This window comes from Pygocentrus nattereri, chromosome 5 (genome assembly GCF_015220715.1).
Source record: "Pygocentrus nattereri isolate fPygNat1 chromosome 5, fPygNat1.pri, whole genome shotgun sequence".
NCBI lineage: Eukaryota > Metazoa > Chordata > Actinopteri > Characiformes > Serrasalmidae > Pygocentrus > Pygocentrus nattereri.
In genome coordinates, this window is record NC_051215.1 from 3,572,294 (window position 1) to 3,590,647 (window position 18,354).

Genomic DNA, 18,354 nt, shown 5'->3' on the forward strand with positions numbered 1-18,354 from the left:
TACAGTAGAGAACGACAGATTTCTCATAATGTTGTGGATTAAAAAGTCAGATATTAGATTCTGAAATGCAGTGGAGTGAAAGTAAAAAGTCACCCAAAATAGAAATACTTCAGTAAAGTACAGATACACGAAAAAACTACTTAAGTAGAGTACAGAATTACATTTACTTAGTTACTGTCCACCACTGGTGCTCACTAGTGTGTGTATGTGGCGTTTCACTGCACAGATGGGTTAAATGTGGAGGTGAAATTTCCCTGTTTGTGGGACTAATAAGGGTCACTTAATCTTAATCTTAATCTTAATCTTAATCTTAATCTTAATCTTAATCTTTCTAGAGTCGGTTTATCCTAAATGGCCTCACAAGGTCGGAACTGTAGCATCTTAGGGTTTGTTTCCGGACGTGCAGATTATGCGGCGGACCGCAATGGCAGCTCATCGGAGAGACCTCAGTGTCAAAAACTGAAGCTTTTTCATTTTTAATAACTTGCTTATTTTTTTGGTATTATTTTTTGTGTTATTATGCATTATGACCTTTTTATTTCCTCACGTTTACATTCAGTTATAGTTCTCCTCGTCCCGCTCCTCCGTTGTGTGTAAGTAGCGCAGACCTGTGATCAAAACTGTTATTTATTTATTTTCCTCACAGTATTTGACATTTGCTCCGGTGTTTTGACGATTTTTGCTCAATACAGTGCTTTAAAATGAATCTGCTATTTGTTGTACAGTTTTATTTTATTAGTACAGTGCAGAATGTGCTGTATGTGGTTCTTTACAGCACCAGACAGGGTTCTCCTGTTACGGACTTGACACAGTGACAGTGGCAGAACGCTTTTTGGTAATGTGTAGAACCATTTTCAAATACAATACATTCTCCAACGAACCGTTTAATCATGCTGATGGTTCTATATGAAGCTCATGGCTCTAAATAGAACCATTGCCTTTACTAAGGAACCCTTGAAATACCATCTTCTTTAAGTGTGTACAAGTTCACTGGGTAGCTCACCTTTTAGAGCTGGTTTTAATGGTCTTGATACTCTGTAGATAAACCGTAGCGGTCATAGTGATGTCCAGGGTGATTCGCCAAACTCCAGCAGGAGTGTGCGACCTCTTTCGGAGACAGCTGCTCCAACCCGGCCCCCCTCATTCCCTCGTCCTGAGCACCAGAACCATTCATGGAAGAGATTACAGGAGGCCAGGGCATTCTCCGGATACTCGGTGGCCCTGGGAGAAGGTCCGCTTTGACCTTTCCAAAGGCCTGGAAGGGATACGAAAGCACTTTGGGCTGCTGAAAGATGAGTTTGTGGGACAGTGGAAGGGGCCAGAGGGCCGGCCGCTGATGGAGCACATGCTGGAGCAGACCCAGGTGCAGTGGGAGTTCCGCGGGCCAGAGTCTCTGGGACAGTGGGTCGTGTCGTCAGACCGAGAGATTGGGGGTCGGAGTGAAGCGTACCTGAAGCTGGGTAGGAATAACACCACCTGCATGCTGTACGGGACTCTGGCTTCAGTTCCACCTCGGGATGGAGAGACACGCTACAGTGGATACTGCACACTGCGCTCCAAACAGCCTCTGGTTAGTAGGGCGGTAGAATGCACTGTTTCATACTAGGACTGGGTGATATGGCTATATATATATATATATATATATATATATATATATATATATATATATATATATATATATATACAGTGATACTAGAAGAAATGTTGATGTTTTATGATATCACAAACTTTATCACCAGTAGTGCTACATTTGAACAATACTATCAAAGAATAGTGATTTGTATGCAGTATTTCACATACTGTGCTGCACTAATCCAGTTAAACAAGAGCAATTAAGCAATTAAGCTCTCTTTTTAGAGAATCAAACAGTTGCTCAATGTTCTCAATGTTGGTCAAAGTACTACCAATACCAATGCTCAAACAGCGTATTGTGATGTAATTTATCACAATATTAGTAAAATTTTGTCATATTGTCCGTCCCTAATTCACACTAAAAGTTAGATACTAATTCCGTATTCTAAGTTTCTGTTTCCTAGTCTTGGCTTAAGCCTAGTCCTGAACTAAATTACAATTTCAGTGGTGATTTAGCATTGAAAAATAACTTTTAGGTTTATTCTATATTAATCTTTCCTAAGTTCATGGTAAAATAATTTGTGATTCATTGATTAAGAGTAATTTGGATTTTGAAGAACTGTCATTAACTATTAACATCTGTCCTGTACTTGATAGCTCTGCCAAGTCATTAAGTTAAAGGGCTCATATCCTACATTCTTATTTTATTATTATTATTTTTTATATTGTGTTGGTTTAAAGTATCGACAGCAGTCATTGTTCATTTTAACATGGCTGTTTTCTAACATCTTTTTATCCTTTTAAATGAAACAGGCTGCGCTTATTATTGTGCCATTAAACGTGGCTCAGGCTGAAACACTCATAACATAAACATGATTGTTTGGAGCTAAACTGCAGTAGGCCAAGTAGGCAGATATATATAAATGCAGTTTTTTGTGACCTCACAACAAAAAAAAAATTATTTTTTTTTTGCAGCGTAGTTTTCATATATGGACTGAATTTCTTGTTGTTGCTTTGACTAGGTTAATATTCTCTGTCAAACCCTTTTATTTAGATAGTGAGGAATTCTGTGTTCTACAGTGTAAGCCCTTAGAACCTACAGTAAACGAATCTAAGCAGATGGAAATATTATCTTTGTAACTTTGTGTTTTGATGCCCCTGTCAGTCTTCATTCAACAGGAAGAGGCACTTTGATTGGTCAAGCTTTAACACCTTGGTCCTGCGTATCCGTGGAGACGGGAGGCCCTGGATGATAAACATTTCAGCAGAGACCTTCTTCTCCCACCAGAGGGATGACATCTACAGCTACTTCCTGTACACTCGAGGGGGTCCATACTGGCAGGACGTCAAGGTTTGTGTTGCCGAAGTGTCTGCGATGCCTTTGAAGACAGAACGTTATCTGTGTCCAGTAGACAGTGGTCAAATATTTATTAGTGCCCGATCTCGAATTGTCTGGTGATAGGTTTTAGTGCAGTTTTAAATACCGTAAACGATAAAAATGGACATACATGTGAAAATTCAAGTTTCAAGATTTCTGTTACACATCTTATCTGTGTGACCACCTTTTGTCCATGTTTACAGATAACAGTTTGTCATACAGTGTCCGAAACCGCATAAGTGATGTCATGTGATGTAAACTGCTTGAGTATTTACAGCATGTCCCAAAAGATTATATAATTTGAGATGTGAATGTCTGAGTAACTACAGCACTGTGCCGAAGTTTTAGGCATCTAAGCAAATGTTTAAACAGTTGACCTCAGCAGTGAGTTTATCACAATATACATTAGAATAAAGTCGTATTCATAATTCAAATAAACATGAAAACAATAAACAGTAACAAGAATTTCTTGGGTCCATATTTTTCCTGGACACCTTCACAGCCGCCATAGAGACTCGTTAATATCATCAATTACATCATGAGCCCAATTTACTGAGCACTGATTGGTCAAACCAGGAGCTGCTTTTTAACTACATATAATACTGGGCTTCCTCGAGGAGAGGCTTGGAGATGGGTAAATATATATTGTGTGTATATCCATCCATCCATCCATTTTCTAAGCCGCTTCTCCGTCAGGGTCGCGGGGGGTGCTGGAGCCTATCCCAGCAGTCTTCGGGCGGAAGGCAGGATACACCCTGGATGGGCCGCCAGTCCATCGCAGGGCATATTGTGTGTATATAGTTTATTCAAATATTAACACTTTTCTCAGCAAATAAACACAAATAAATTGATTTTGAAAACATGTTTTGATGCCTAAGACTTTGGCACAGTACTGTACATATCCTGGGAGACGAAATTAATTAGGCTTCCTGTTGACCAAAACAAGATTTATTTATCAAACTTCGAACAAGAAATTCAGAGGGATGTAGATTTTATAACCGATTTCACAGCTTCACAAATGTTCAATATGTGCACCGCCTGTGACACGACACACGTCAAGTCGGCCGTCATGTAGCATGTCTTGCATAAGTCTTCAGTGCAGTTCCAGTTGGTGCATTTATATTGAATTTTCTCGCAGATGCACTCTGCACACACTTGTTTAACTGTGTTCAAGCATATTCTAACACACAAAAATGCCTTTTCATTTCTAGTGAGCCATTCAACCTGGAAAAAAACATTAAAAAAACATTTTGTTAAAATTTGAGATAATTTGAAGGAGAATTGGCTGTTATTAGACTACAAAATGTGATATTTTTGCGACACCCTGTATTTATTAATGCACTTTGAGCAGTGCTTACTGGCAGGGTATATGCTTCTGTTACTTTGTTAGCCATACTGGCTTCATAGCTTCAGTGCAAAGAAAGAAACCAAACATGTTTTGCCAGATTGACTTGACTTTCAGATTGAGTGTAGGTTTGAAAGCCAATTTCTGCTAAAGAAACCAGTCAGGCCTTCAGAATAAGGGCTCATCTTAATTCTAACATACACACTTAAATGATGGTTCTTCAAGGGTTGTTTAGTAAAGAAAATGGTTATATATATAGACCCATGAACATTCAAAGAACTGTTCCCATGATTAAAGGTTCCTTCAGATTGATAATGTGCTGTCGATCAGGGGTTCTCAACCTTTCCCACCCCAAGGCCCACCTGTGTAGAACTACAATGTATAGTAGCCCACAAGAAAACCAACAGCAACAAATACTAGTTTTTCTTTTCTGGAATGCTGACCCTGAAAACCTGAGAAGTAGGGCCTGAAAGTTCAGATCTGCCTTGATCAATCTGCTACTGCAACATTTTTATTTGTACACTTATGTTTTATGACTTATGCTGACGTTAGGGGACCACTACAAATTACTACCACCCCTGAGTACAGGCCCCTGGACCACTAGACCCACATGTTCAGAAACCCTGCTGTATAGAATGCTTTCCAAAAAGGTTCCATATAGAATTCTATCACACATTCTCCATCAGTCACCATGCAGAGAACCATTAAAGCATACAAATGATTTTGTATAGAACTCACAACCTGGAGTCAGCCAGAAATGAACCAAATACCATTCACAAAACTATATGGGCTGTAAGATGCTTTACAGAATGGCTGGAATAAAACAACATTAATATTGATTCAGGAAAAACTGACAAAACTATTAAGCTAAAATTGATATTGGGTCAGTTTTATGTCTCACACGACACGCTTGGCAAATGGTATTGGGTTCATTTCTGGCTGATTCCAGGTTGTTTAGCTGTTCTTCTGTCACAGCTGCCGACTGAAAAGCTGCTCAGTGGTGTCAGTTTGGGAATTTAGTGTAAGGAGCTGCAGAACGAACTGCCGGCTGAGCAGAGAGTGGGTGGAGCTCGTTACTCTGACATAACCGGCTGCTTGTTAAGGAATTACACTCACCGGGCCACTTTATTACACCTTGCTAGTAAAAGGTTGGACCCCCTTTTTGCTTCAGAACTGCCTTAATTCTTCATGGCACACTTTCAACAAGGTGTTGGAAACGTTCCTCAGAGATGTTGGTTGGTTATTTGAGTTCCTGTTGTCTTTCTATCATCTGGAACCAGTCTGCCCATTCTCCTCTGACCTCTCACATCAACAAGGCATTTTCATCCACACAACTGACCGCTCACTGGATATTTCCTCTTTTTCGGACCGTTCTCTGTAAACCCTAGAGATGGTTGTGCGTGAAAATCCCAGCAGATCAGCAGTTTCTGAAATACTCAGACCAGCCCGTCTGGCACCAACAACCACGCCACGTTCAAAGTCCCTTAAATCCCCTTTCTTCCCCGTTCTGATGCTCGGTCTGCACTTCAGCAGGTTGTCTTGACCACCTCTATATAACTAAATGCACTGAGTTGCAGCCGTGTAATTGGCTGATTAGCTATTTGTGTTAACAAGCAACTGAATTGTACCTAATAAAGTGGCTGGTAAGTGTATAATTTGGCAGTATTTATTTAACTTGTATAAAAGCAGTAGAACATGAGGTTGTGTGCCATTGTGAATAACATCACAGCTATATTTCACAACAACAGTGTGTTGTTGTGTTGCTTCAATATAGAACCTTTTTCTTTACTAAAGAACCATCTTTAACTGTCTATACCAATTAAAGAGTACATTTCAATAAAGAGTTTTTTTCAAGAGAAACAATTCCTTTGAGAAAAATCTGCCTTTCCAGTAATCCAAAATTTAACATGGCTAAATGGAAAGGTGAGGAAAATGTGAAATGAGAATTGGGCTTCTGTAATAAACTTAACCCCCTTCTGTTCTTTCACAGATCCCATTTTCCAAGTTCTTTCTGTCAAGTCGAGGAAGAATACAAGATGACCAGCATGCTCTTTGGTTGGACAAGGTGTGGCAAACTGTATTCATGTCACAATGAGGACAATAATTTAAAAATAATAATTTCACTTCCCTTTGGCGAGTGTTTACATTTCCCCCTCATGTGTGTAACTTTTGGTGTCTGTTTTCAGGTGAACACTATTGGCTTCACACTCGGAGACAAAGCAGATGGCCCATTTCAGTTGGAGATAGACTTCATTGCTCTCTGCAGTGACCGTGCTCACACTGAGGAGTTTGCATACGAACTATACAAGAGGAACCCAGAAGCTTAAGTGGGAGAAGGTGGATTCCAGAGACCTTCAAGTCCCAACCCTACATTAGGGAGAATCCATGAAATTAATTTAATGTTAAGGCACACAAATCTGCAACTCTTCAGCATCCAGACTCAAACACAAATCCCATAGACAACAATGTACAAAAACATTTACATGTTTAATAGCAAATAAAAGCAGATTTAAAATGTGACACTTTTTTCCTGGCATCAGCCGTCATTTATCCTGTATATATACAAGAAGAAAAGTACTTTTTTTTTTTATTTGAAAGAAAAATTTATACAAAAAAAGGAGTATTAAAACACTGACAACAGACAGACAAGCTAAAGTCAGAATGTACACACCGCTAAAAGCACACTACCAAAAACTGAAGCATTAAGCCATAACCAAGCCACGTCTGGCACCAAGCATCTTTTCCTTCTTTTGCTTCCTGTCCTTCGTGTGCTTGATGCGCCGCTCATCTCTGCAGCAGAAAAGAGGAAAGAAAAGATCATGACTCATTCAAAGCAGTAGCAAACAGATGGCTCTAAAATTCATGCGTAAATATTAGGGGTGCACAATTGGAATTAGCAGATTTCTGCTCCAGACAATAAACTGGCTGACTGCCAGCTGTGTTTTGATTTTAGCTGCTCTGTATTGCAGTCATAAAGCCAGTGGCTTTGTACTTTTTATACAACTTTACTTGATTCATATTATTTAAATAAGCAACTAACTTCATTTAAGAAATTTTAAATTCAAGTTTGGCCAATTAATATGGAAGCGTATTTTGGACTCAAATTCAAATGGGAAAATGCTGATTATGTATTTATGATTGCATTCCCCCTGTGAATGTGCAATATTTAAGATAAACACAAACTCAAATGCAAAATGTGTTTGCAATTCTGTTCATAATGACTGGAAATGGTTTATATGGAAAAGCAAGTCTCTGACGTTTCATTTTCTCAGTGGTGTTACTCTCACACATTCAGGTTTTAATCACCCATTTGTAATTGTATTTCCCCACTGTCCTGCTTCTGGTCTGCCAAAAATTACAATGTATTTGCATCCCTGTTTGCAACCGTCAGTAAGGCTCTTCTCTCAATCGAACGCTGTGGGTGGGATGTAAAGAAGGGCTTTCAAGGGCAGGACATATTTTAAGATAAAGTGATGAGGGGAAAAACTGGAAGATCAGCAAACGCCGCTAGTGAGATTTTAACAGTCGCCGACCAGGCTGAGGATAATTCTGTCCAGAGTGATTTACTGTTCCATGTGGAAGCAATTCTGGACTGACTTGGTAGCTTGTGGCTGCAGAAGAACCAGCGTTCGTGACCTTGTGTGTTGAAATATGTCTTAAATAATGCACACTCATGGGAAATGCAATTGTAGGATCACAATTTAATTAGCGTTTTCAAATTTGTTATTTGCCATTTACGTTGATTTGTCTGTGTCCACAGTTTGAGCTTCAGGTTTGAAAAGAAGAAGAAAAAAAGCAATTTAACTGTAAAGAAACTGGTCACAAAAATATATTTCATAATTATAGCATCTCAAATAAATACAAGTTCTTGCATAGTCTGCTTTTATTTTCTAGCACAAACATAGCTCAGTGAGAATTGGTGGGTTATGGGTCGATCAACTCAGATCAAAAACATTTTTCAGGCTTCAAAAGGCGCTCTGAGATACAGCTGAACTGCAATTCATCCATTACTACTTTTACCTTCTCATCACCACCAACAGCAAATCCCATCTAGTGTCCGTCAGTGAGGAGACACAGCGAATTACTCACCTTGTCTGTACTTGGTGCTGTTTGTAGTTCTTCTGGTGAGATGGAACTGTTTGGGACTTGTTCAGAGCTGCGTTTTCTTGTGTTGCACCAAAAGGCTTCAGCTTTCCTATTTAAATGAATGAAATGGACATCGCATTTAATTGAGGATACATTTCTCTATGACGGTGACGCTTCTTTAATGCAGCTAATCACAACAGCAGCATTTACTGAGTTGGAATCTATTATACGGCAATTAAATGGTCCAGATGCCCTACCCTTGTGAGGCTTGTAAGTGAGGGGCCGAGAGAGGCTGGCTTTCAAATCAAATGAATTCTTCTTGTTGGTCGCCGGAGTGGTGGAAGCACCACTGAAGACAAAAGGAGTCAATCCTAGTGGTGAAAAAAGAAAAAAGGATTAAATGGATAGTCCCCCCCCCCCTCAAAACAAATGTGGGAGAGAAAAAAACCCTCAAGATTGCCGGGAATAAGGGGATGGTATTGTCAGAAAGTAATTTTTAAAAGTTGCACATTGGATTTGACTAACATTTAAAAAGTTTAGTCAGGTTTTTGTAACCCGAGAGAGCAGAACGTTTAGGCCGTGCTGGGCTAGTATGCTTAAATATCTACATTTTATTCATCTTACTGGTGTTTCTCATCACCTACACTTTTTAATAGATGGTTCTATATAGAAGCATTTCACACTTAAATGGTTATTTGCATGGTGAAATGCTTCTGTGGATTGATGGAGAATTTTTGAATGTGGTTCTAAGTATCAAAAAGGGTTCTATTATGTTGTCAAGCTTGTAACAACAGAAGAACCCTTCTGGGTGCTATACAGAACCACATACAACACATTCTTCAATCTGAAGAACCCTTTCACTAAGCAAAGAGCCATTTGTGCATGAGATGGTTCTTCAGGGGTAGTTTAGTAAAGGGAGTGTTCTATATGTGGATGTTTCTTACCTGGTGTTTTGTTTGTATCTGATTTGGTGAAGACCTCAGATTTCCTGCCAGGAGTGGGAGTGAGAGGAAGCATGGGTGACATCCGGGCTGGAGTCTTCACCAAAGAACGCTTGTGCTCATTATCCTGCGTGCCCTGTGAGAACCTAATAAGACCAACAGAAATGGACCTTGGGTTTATCACTTTGATCACCACCACCACCAACTCTGGCAAAAAAACCCCACCCAAATAAACAAACAAACAAACAAACAAACAAGCAATACATAAAACTCATGGTGTTCAATCAATCATACTACATGCACCTACCTCACATTAATCTTGTTAGACGAAAGGACGGTGGGCCTGATGGGGGCGCTGTCCTTCACCGCAGACTTCTTGGCGAGTATCTGGGTGAACCTGCGTTTCTCTGCAGATGGCTTTCCCTCCTGCACACCCGGGCTGAACAGCGAGGCTCGGCTTACTGACGGTTTCTGCTAATAAACGTACTTTTGAGCCCAATGCTACTTTTTCCATTTCATGAAGAGAAGATGTAGAGAAAGGCAACCATGTACTTACAGCCCGAGTCTTCGCATCACCTGATTTCTTCACGATGTTCTCAGACTGAGCCTGAAATGACGAAATACTCTGAATATACATACACTCCCGTCTACCACCTAAAACTGTTAAAATCACAGAACAAAGCAACACAAGCCAATCAGGAAAAAGAGCTCTATAAAATGTCCCCATGTAGGAACAGGAATAATCACCTTCAGCTCCTTCACAGTGTTTCTGAACGCTTCCATCTGCTTGTTCTTCCTCTGCACATAAGAATCAATAGACTCCAGCTTGTTGAAGTGCGCCTCATGGAGCTTTTTGAAGTCTATAACAGAACGTATACACATCAAATATGATCGAATGCAGCCAATTAAACCATTACCGCAGTTGCTCATCTCTTTTCCAGCTTACATTTGCAGACTACCTTGGACATGCTTCATTTTTGCTATTGGGTTTGTGTTATTCTTATATTTTCTATTTTATTCTAAGATTATATTAACATTATATTTGGTGAATGGAAGAACAGCTAAGTAAGAATTCCACTGCACAGTGTAACTGGCTGTTCTGCTGTGCATATGACAAAACTATTGAACCTTGAATACAGTTTACGAAAAACACTGGCCAAGTTCAAACTGTTTACTCGAGTCTGAATGCGAGAAATCACGATCTATTCCACAAAAGTAAAACAGGATCAGGCCTCGGTACCTGCATGAGCTCAGGATCATGAAATAGGATGCATAACAGTATATCTATAGATCCACCGAACGCTGCTTTCCAAAATAACCTAGGAATTTTCTGTACCACCATTTTCCACACAATATTTGCAAGGCTCTAGGAGGCTGTTAACCTGCCTCAACAGTGTGACTGGATAATAAAAACATGTCTTTACTGGGAGTAGTGGGCCTGAGTGCTTTCTTCTTCAGCAGACCCTCATGACGAGGAATTTTGCCAGCAGTCTTCTTACCCACACCTGTAAAGAAGAAGCAGAAAGTCAAATATCAAATAAAAAAAAAAAAAAAAAAATCAAATAATGAGAATATCATAGCCAGAGACAAGAAAAGGCTGCGGAAGCTGCTATCACTACAGATACACCAATATGGGACTTGCAGGCCATCACCACTGCACATGGATAAACAATGAAAAAATATAAAAAACTTTTTTGGACTAGATCCATCAGGATTAGCATAACATGTGACTAATGCAGCTGTAGGATTACAGATGCAGCTGAATAAGTGAATAAACGAAATGTAAACATTTTAATGCAGTAGCACAAATAAATGTTCTGCCAACATTTGTCTTCCAAGCAAATATCTGCTGATTCTGATCCATCTTGCACTCATATCCATACATCTTGCGTATACGATCATGGTCAAGCAGCCACCTTTTCTATCCAGACACCGAAAAAAAATTCCACATTTTTTTAGCAACTCATTGCAGAAGCAAGACTGAAGATTGTGTTGTACATCTGCCATCTCTGAAGGAGTAAAGCTTGGTCTGTGTTGTTAAATTCAGCAGATTTACATTTAGACCGTGCAGGTCTTTCTAAACATATACCTTTAGCACTTTGCTCAGTGCTGGCTTCAGATTGAGCTTGAGCCCCCGGCTGGTTCCCTTTGGGTTCCTCAGATGATGCTGGAGTCTCTGTGCCCTTGGCTGGGGACACCTTTCTCCTCTTCGAGCTCCTTCTGCCAGCCTCTGCTTTATCAGGCACGGCACGGTCCTGAAAATGATGAAAACCTCTGATTTTCATCCCGTTTGGCTGAAAAGCTACAATCACGGACGCGGCGCTGTGGAGAAGCAGTTACCTGAGCTGGGCCATCTCCCAGTTTGGGATCATTATCTGCACAAACTTGGTCAGAATGCTTTCTCTTTGAGCTCTGAGCCTTCCCACGCCGCTTGGTCACATGTGAAGGCTTGACCTCATCCACACGTGCGGGTGTCTGCCCAACGTCAGGGGCAACACTATTTCCCTGAGGGATGCAATGCATTTGTAGGTGAGATACTGAAAATGTACTTTTGAAAATACATATAAGTGTGAAAAAGTGTAGTGATATTAATTTAACTCACATTCTCTGAGCTCCTTTGCTGTTCAAAGTGCTCCTTTAGTGCCTTCAGCAACTTCTCAGCCTAAAACCAAGCACAAGTCCCATTTAACTGCACTTTAAAAAAATTAATAAATAAAAAAAACAAAGGTTCAAGAGTTCATGGTTCTGTTTAGAGCCATGAGTTCTATATGGAAACACTACATGCTTAAATGGTTCATCGCATGGGTAAACAGCTGTTCAGATTGATGGAGAAGGTGTTGAACATGGCTCTACACAGAACTTTTTTTCAAAATGGTTCTACATAGTACCAAAAATTGGTCTTTTATTGTACACACACTTACAAATTATGGTTCTTCAAGAACTCTCCAGTAAAGAAACTGGTTCTACATGAACATTCAAAGAACCCTTCGCATGAATAAATGGCTCTCTGCGTCGTTCTTCAGATTGATGGAGCATGTGATGTTGATGGTTCTCCATAGCTGTAGCTCATGTGAAAGGAGTTCTATACAGCACCAGAAAAGGTTCTTCTACTGTAAGCTAACATGCCTTAACGTTACATCGTTACGACAGAACCTTTTTTGTGTAATATGTTAGAACTCAACTGAAAAAAGGTTCTACGGAACCAACTACAGCACATTCTCCATCAACCTGAAGAAACATTTCAGCACGCAAACAACACTTTGGTTCCATTCAGAGCTCATGGTTCTAAACAAAACCATTACCTTATTGAACCCTTTGAGAACCATGTTTTAGCCGTGTTTTTAAGCGTGCATAAACGCATAAGTTTTAAAAAACCACGAAACGATTCTTCTGCACATCGTGAAGTCAAGTCAGTCCAAAACATCTTTAAGTCAGAAGCGACCTAAAGTTCTGTTTACGGGCGAAGCCGCAGAACGCTAAGCTAATTTATTACACAGCTTACCTTCATGTTGGCTTTCAAACCGACAGTCTTGGCGAGCTGCCGCAAGTCGGCGTACTTCAGAGAGTCTAAATCCATCTTTTAAGACCAAATAAACGCTTTAAAAACGCTCAAGAGGATGAACCGAGTTCGCCTGGATGCGTCGCACTCCGTCAGCCCGTTTGTTTGGGTCGGTTAACCGAAGCCAGGAGCCCGCGTCGGTTGAAAACCACTTCAATTCAAAAATCGCCACCACGTCGTTTGATTGGCTAGAAACGTTGTTGACGACACCGAGCTGGTTGTTGTGATTGGTGCGCAAGCGTGCACGGGCGGGGCTTAAAACATGAGGGTGCCGTGACGGCGTTTCGTTCTCGTTCTCGTTCGAGCGGTTGCGGGTGGCTAGTCTCGTCTTTAGCGTTGAAAATGTCGCACAGAAACCCGAAATTTCTGCAGAGTGACCGCTACGAATGCGACAGCACCGAAAGCAGCGTAGTGTTGGACCAGCTGAGAGTGGTGGAGGAGCCGAGGCGGGGCACAGTGGACTATGAGAAGTGCAGTGTTTTGCACTGCGCCAAGTGCAGCGCAGTCCTGGCGGACTCGCTGAGCGTTTGTGGGGAAGCTAAAAATATCAAATCCGTCATTTGCCTCAGTAAGTTTTTGGTTTCCGTGAGAAGTGGACAGCGTGTGAGCACGGACAGCCCACGACTGGCCTACGAGTATCAAACTCTTTAAAACGTGCTCTTCGCAGTGTGTAGGTTTAAGGGGATGTCCACTTAATTTTCTAAATTTCATACGTAAACACGGGCATATGATGGGGTGCCAAGAGACGAGCTGTGGTACTGTATGAGGAAGTCAGGTGTAGCTGAAAAGTATGTTAGGGTGGTGCAGGACATGTATGAGGATAGTGAGACAGCGGTGAGGTGTGCAGTTGGAGTGAAAAATGGTTTCAAGGTGAAGGTCGGGTTACATCAGGGATCAGCTTTGAGCCCCTTCTTGTTTGCAATGGTGATGGACAGGTTGACGGATGAGGTCAGGCAGGAGGCTCCATGGACCATGATGTTTGCAGATGACATTGTAATCTGTGGTGAGAGTAGAGAGCAGGTGGAAGAGAATCTGGAGAGGTGGAGGTTTGCACTGGAGAGGAGAGGAATGAAGGTCAGTAGAGACAAGACGGAATACATGTGTGTGAATGAGAGGGAGGCAGGTGGAAAGGTGAAGATGCAAGGAGTAGATGTCGTAAAGGTGGATGACTTCAAATATCTTGGGTCAGCCATCCAGAGCAATGGACAGTGTAGAAGAGGGTGCAGGCAGGATGGAGTGGGTGGAGACGGGTGTCAGGGCGGATGTGTGACAGAAGGATAGCAGCAAGAGTGAAAGGGAAGGTTTACAAGACAGTAGTGCGTCCTGCTATGATGTACGGTTTGGAGACTGTGGCTCTGTCTAAAAGACAGGAGGCTGAGCTGGAGGTGGCGGAGATGAAGATGCTGAGGTTTTCGTTGGGAGTGACAAGGATGGACAAGATTAGAAATGAGCAGATCAGCGGGACAGTGAAGGAGCAGTTTGGAGATAAAGCCAGAGATGCCAGGTTGAGATGGTTTGGACATGTGTTGAGGAGGAATAGTGGATATATTGGTCAGAGAATGTTGGAGATGGAGCTGCCGGGCAGAAGGAGAAGAGGTAGACCTCAGAGAAGGTTTATGGATGTAGTGGATAGGGCAAGATGGAGGCAGATGATCCACTGTGGCGACCCCTAAAGGGAGCAGCTGAAAGAAGAAGAATATGTAAACACAGGCAGTGGTGGTGATAGGAACCAGGCATTGCCATGGCAACAACACAAATATAGACGTTTTGTTCACTGCCCAAAACCACCATTGAACCTACACGTGTCTTGAGGTTTTTATATATATATTTCTAAGTCTTAAAAAAAAAAAAAAGTTTCTTTTGGGGACTATTTTGCCTCACAACTCTCTGCATGTACCCCTCCGCCTTGAATGGATTAAAATGCATTTCATGTCAAAACTTTATCACAAACCCACCATAAAACACTGTCAGGAAACAGGCGGTGGATTCATAACCATTTCATGTAATAACGTTCTGTGAGGGAGCTTTTAGAGGTGGACGTCTGGTTCCCATCACCACCACTGAACAATTCTGACTGAAGTTTCTCTAGAATATCATTTCACCACACCAAGCCACTCTGAATGACTCTGTGTACATCTTAATTATGTTTGTTTTTTTTTGTTTTTTTTTTTAAGTGGTGGAGTGGTGGTTTCCCTTTACTCTCAAAATGACTGGAAATGTGATGTCAGCTTTAAGCTCCACAGAAAAAGCATCCAAGACCTGAGTCTTAAAGCCATCAGTTTATTGTATTTATTTTATCTTACATGTTCTCATAACTCCCCTGTAAAACATGCTTTGTTGAAAAGGGGAATTCCACCAATCTTACAAAATTTCTGTATAAGTCAGTCATCAAGGGGTAGAGATTCAGAGTGGGTTTGGTGCGAAATGGTTGATTGTAGAGACTCTTTACAGTCTTTACAGTGGTGGTGATGGGAACCAGGGGTCGCCATGACTACAACACACAGACATTTTACTTACCATCCAGAACCACCAGAGAACCTACACACGTCCCAATTTAAAGTTGAGAATGGTGGAATAGCAGTTAATCTGAAATATATGTAAAATATAGATCTATTTTCCCTTGTGCATCTCCACAATTAATGGATTTTAAAAATACTTTTTGGTCCAGAACCCCCTCTAAACCAGCATTAAAACAACGTCTCGGACACCTGGCGGTGTGTTTGTTACCCTTTAATGTAAAAGCTGTCTCCAAGGGAGTTTTTAGGTGGACGTCTGGTTCCTATCACCACCACTGTGAACAGTTCTGACTCTTAAGTTTCTCTCAAATGAAGCATGTCGCACCAAAACCACTCTGAAGGAATTTATAAATGTAGTAATCTGTGAAGTTCCCTTGTAACTAATGCTGTCCTAAATCTGTTCATGCAGAAGTCACTAAGGATGTGAGAGTGAGAGGAAAGTTTGAGGCGTGCGTATATGGTCTTCTGGCCTTTTGGTAAGTAGGATATTTCTATTTCTCCATCAGCTGAACCGACTGAATTGTGCTTTAAAATATCTTGCATGTGCTTTATCTTTCCATATTTGTCGTCCAGCACGTATAAAGTCCTTGAATGCAGTGTTTGTCGTTGCTGCGTGGGGGTTGTTCTACACGCCACCCCACCACATTTATCCTCTTTGCGGAACCTCTTCCTCTTGCGGAAAGACACCCTAAACTGGTATGAAAATTCTTTTTTTGCCCACCTTGGAACCTAAAAAACATCTTTGGGCAATAACCAAAGATATTTCACTGTCTTTGATATTAATGCATTCAAAATAAATGTCCATTATAAGTCAGGGAAAAAATTGTATTGACTGTTTCTGTTCCATTTAGCTACATGTTGAAGAATTCCACAGTAGTGAAAGCTTCCAAAATCAGTTTTGAAACCAGACCTTTGAGAAGAAATATCGTTGAGGTAAGCATATCTGGCCAACTACATATTTGTCTAAAGAAAAAGTCGAGGCAGTTTGTCATCGGTTAACGTTCTCAATTCCCAGAAAAGACCTGCTTTGTTAATTTGTCTTGTTAGTTTAGATATAATAACTGAGAAAATATGGATTTAAATATTATAAACAATTCACCTTAATATGTTTGTCCTATTCAAACTTTTGCGAAAAGGACAGAAATATATTTTAATATTTTTTATTTTTCCATTTTGTTTATATATATATATATTTTACTCATTTTATTGTTTTTAATTCTTTGTGTTTTCTTGTCATTTTTTAATATATTTGTTTGTTTGTGTATTTCTTGAATGTTTTTAAACGTTTTCTCCTATTATTTTCTTTACTTTGAATCTTTACCAATCTTAATTTGTGTTTTATTCTTCCTGTGGCTCTCGCCTGCATTATAAATGAGGGCCCAACCCCTCAATGTAATGCAAAGCTTAAATAATGCGATAATATAGTTATTATTTATATCTATTTTTTTTAGTTATCTGCACTGAGATTTGATTTCAATACAATAAATAGTGGATATTAATTTAATTGGAACTTAATTCCCAATGCCTATACAGCTTCCTCAGTCATTGAATTGTTTTACGGCGCTGTTCATCTTTAAGGGCACATCTGACATTTCTAGTATTCTGATTATGTAAGACTTGAGGTTGACCAGGACTCACATTAGAATCACTTTATGCAACATGACTGATCTGCATTATTAAAAACATTGATCCCAAACTTTTGAACACTAGCGTCTATGTAAATTCCGCTCTCTAATACCTTTCTGTTTTCCTTTCCGGTGATCCGTTCAGCTGAAACAGGACTTGGAAGCTCAGCTGAAGCAAGTGGACATCTTGAAGGGAGTGCTGGAAGGGATGAGCGTTCCCAGAGTGAACAGCAGCATCCAGCCCAACAGTCTTCCTCACTCCACTACAGTGCTGAGCAACGCTGTGGTGTAGTCGATGTTGGTAGAAGTGTAAATGGAAGTTGTCACTGTGACTTCAGAGTCGTTGATGTTGCTGATAAAGTGTCGGGTTGTTTAACCATCTGACTTTTGAAAATTGGTTGTTGGAAGTTTTTTTTTATTTCAAGTAATTAAGTTCTGTGGATGTCTGCAATATGTCGTTACAGTTATAGTGTACAGTTGTACGTCTAAGAGTTTTGTAAATATGTTTCACTATCAAAGTTTGTATGTCTATGTAAAAATGAACAAGGAATCAAATAAAGTGTTCAAATATTTTCAGTTTGGCCCTTTTTGCAAAGCAGTAGCTTCATAGGAACTCATTTTACATGATAAAGGGGAATTCCACCAAGTTTTGAAATTTCTACATGACTGAATGTTTTGGATAACAGTAAACTGAGTTATTCCGAGTGCTTTGGTGTGAAATGCTCTGTTCTAGAGAAACGTAGGTCAGAATTGTTCACAGGAACCAGGCGTCCAAAGTGTTTAATGCCTCTAAAAGGTACGTCGAAGAAGGCTTCGCCCATAAACGCAACTTTAGGTCACCTCTGTCTTGGAATCACAATCAGAATCCTTTATTGATCCTAGAGGAAAACTGCAGTTGTTACAGTTACAACCATTTATGTATAAGAATAAACACTTTAATTTAAAACAAAGATATAGAGAAATTTGCAATATGTACACGAGATTTAAGTTCTTATGAATACACTAAAGTGGTGGTGACTGATAATAAATAAATAAAACTAAACATCTAGTATAAAGCAGTTGGAAGTTATTGCACACAATTATTATTACACATATGAACAGTTTGGTATTGAGTTTTGCACAGGTGCTCCACACTTTGTGAATCACACTGAGGGAGGAGTTATAGAGTTCGATGGCCACAGTTCAGAATGACCTCCTGCATTGCTCTGTGGTCATTTTGGTAGAATGAGTCTTGCACTGAATGAGCTCCTGTGTCTCATCACCGTGTGGTAGAATGGGTGGGAGCCATTGTCCATAATGGCCTGCAGCTTAGACAGCGTCCTCCTCTCCGAC

General features: G+C 40.4%; 3 protein-coding genes across 6 annotated transcripts; 2 read left to right on the forward strand and 1 right to left on the reverse strand.

Moving 5' to 3' along the window:
• The first annotated feature begins 407 nt into the window (after positions 1 to 407).
• Positions 408 to 6,815, forward strand: ndufaf1 (NADH:ubiquinone oxidoreductase complex assembly factor 1). Of its 2 annotated transcripts, XM_017718222.2 has the most exons (6): positions 408 to 593; positions 776 to 835; positions 1,042 to 1,570; positions 2,738 to 2,923; positions 6,286 to 6,360; positions 6,482 to 6,815. In XM_017718222.2, the coding sequence occupies exons 3-6, from the start codon at positions 1,064 to 1,066 to the stop codon at positions 6,620 to 6,622; spliced, it is 909 nt and encodes a 302-aa protein (XP_017573711.1). In that variant the 5' UTR covers positions 408 to 593; positions 776 to 835; positions 1,042 to 1,063; the 3' UTR covers positions 6,623 to 6,815. The 2 variants fall into 2 exon arrangements, with proteins under 2 accessions (XP_017573711.1, XP_017573709.1); XM_017718220.2 differs by lacking the exon at positions 776 to 835.
• On the reverse strand, positions 6,764 to 12,995 carry nusap1 (nucleolar and spindle associated protein 1). Of its 3 annotated transcripts, none has more exons than XM_017718218.1 (12): positions 12,825 to 12,995; positions 11,925 to 11,984; positions 11,663 to 11,827; positions 11,412 to 11,577; positions 10,747 to 10,827; positions 10,070 to 10,182; positions 9,879 to 9,929; positions 9,630 to 9,793; positions 9,326 to 9,468; positions 8,639 to 8,752; positions 8,385 to 8,490; positions 6,764 to 7,085 (listed from the first exon to the last, which is right to left on the reverse strand). In XM_017718218.1, the coding sequence occupies exons 1-12, from the start codon at positions 12,897 to 12,899 to the stop codon at positions 6,998 to 7,000; spliced, it is 1,326 nt and encodes a 441-aa protein (XP_017573707.1). In that variant the 5' UTR covers positions 12,900 to 12,995; the 3' UTR covers positions 6,764 to 6,997. The 3 variants fall into 3 exon arrangements, with proteins under 3 accessions (XP_017573707.1, XP_017573706.1, XP_017573708.1); XM_017718217.1 differs by having other exon boundaries at positions 9,630 to 9,796; XM_017718219.2 differs by lacking the exon at positions 6,764 to 7,085 and adding an exon at positions 7,977 to 8,061 and having other exon boundaries at positions 9,630 to 9,796.
• A 159-nt stretch (positions 12,996 to 13,154) lies between these two features.
• On the forward strand, positions 13,155 to 17,598 carry oip5 (opa interacting protein 5). The gene is made up of 5 exons (XM_017718252.2): positions 13,155 to 13,449; positions 15,807 to 15,873; positions 15,971 to 16,093; positions 16,249 to 16,330; positions 17,168 to 17,598. The coding sequence occupies exons 1-5, from the start codon at positions 13,224 to 13,226 to the stop codon at positions 17,312 to 17,314; spliced, it is 645 nt and encodes a 214-aa protein (XP_017573741.1). The 5' UTR covers positions 13,155 to 13,223; the 3' UTR covers positions 17,315 to 17,598.
• The last annotated feature ends 756 nt before the right edge of the window (positions 17,599 to 18,354 follow it).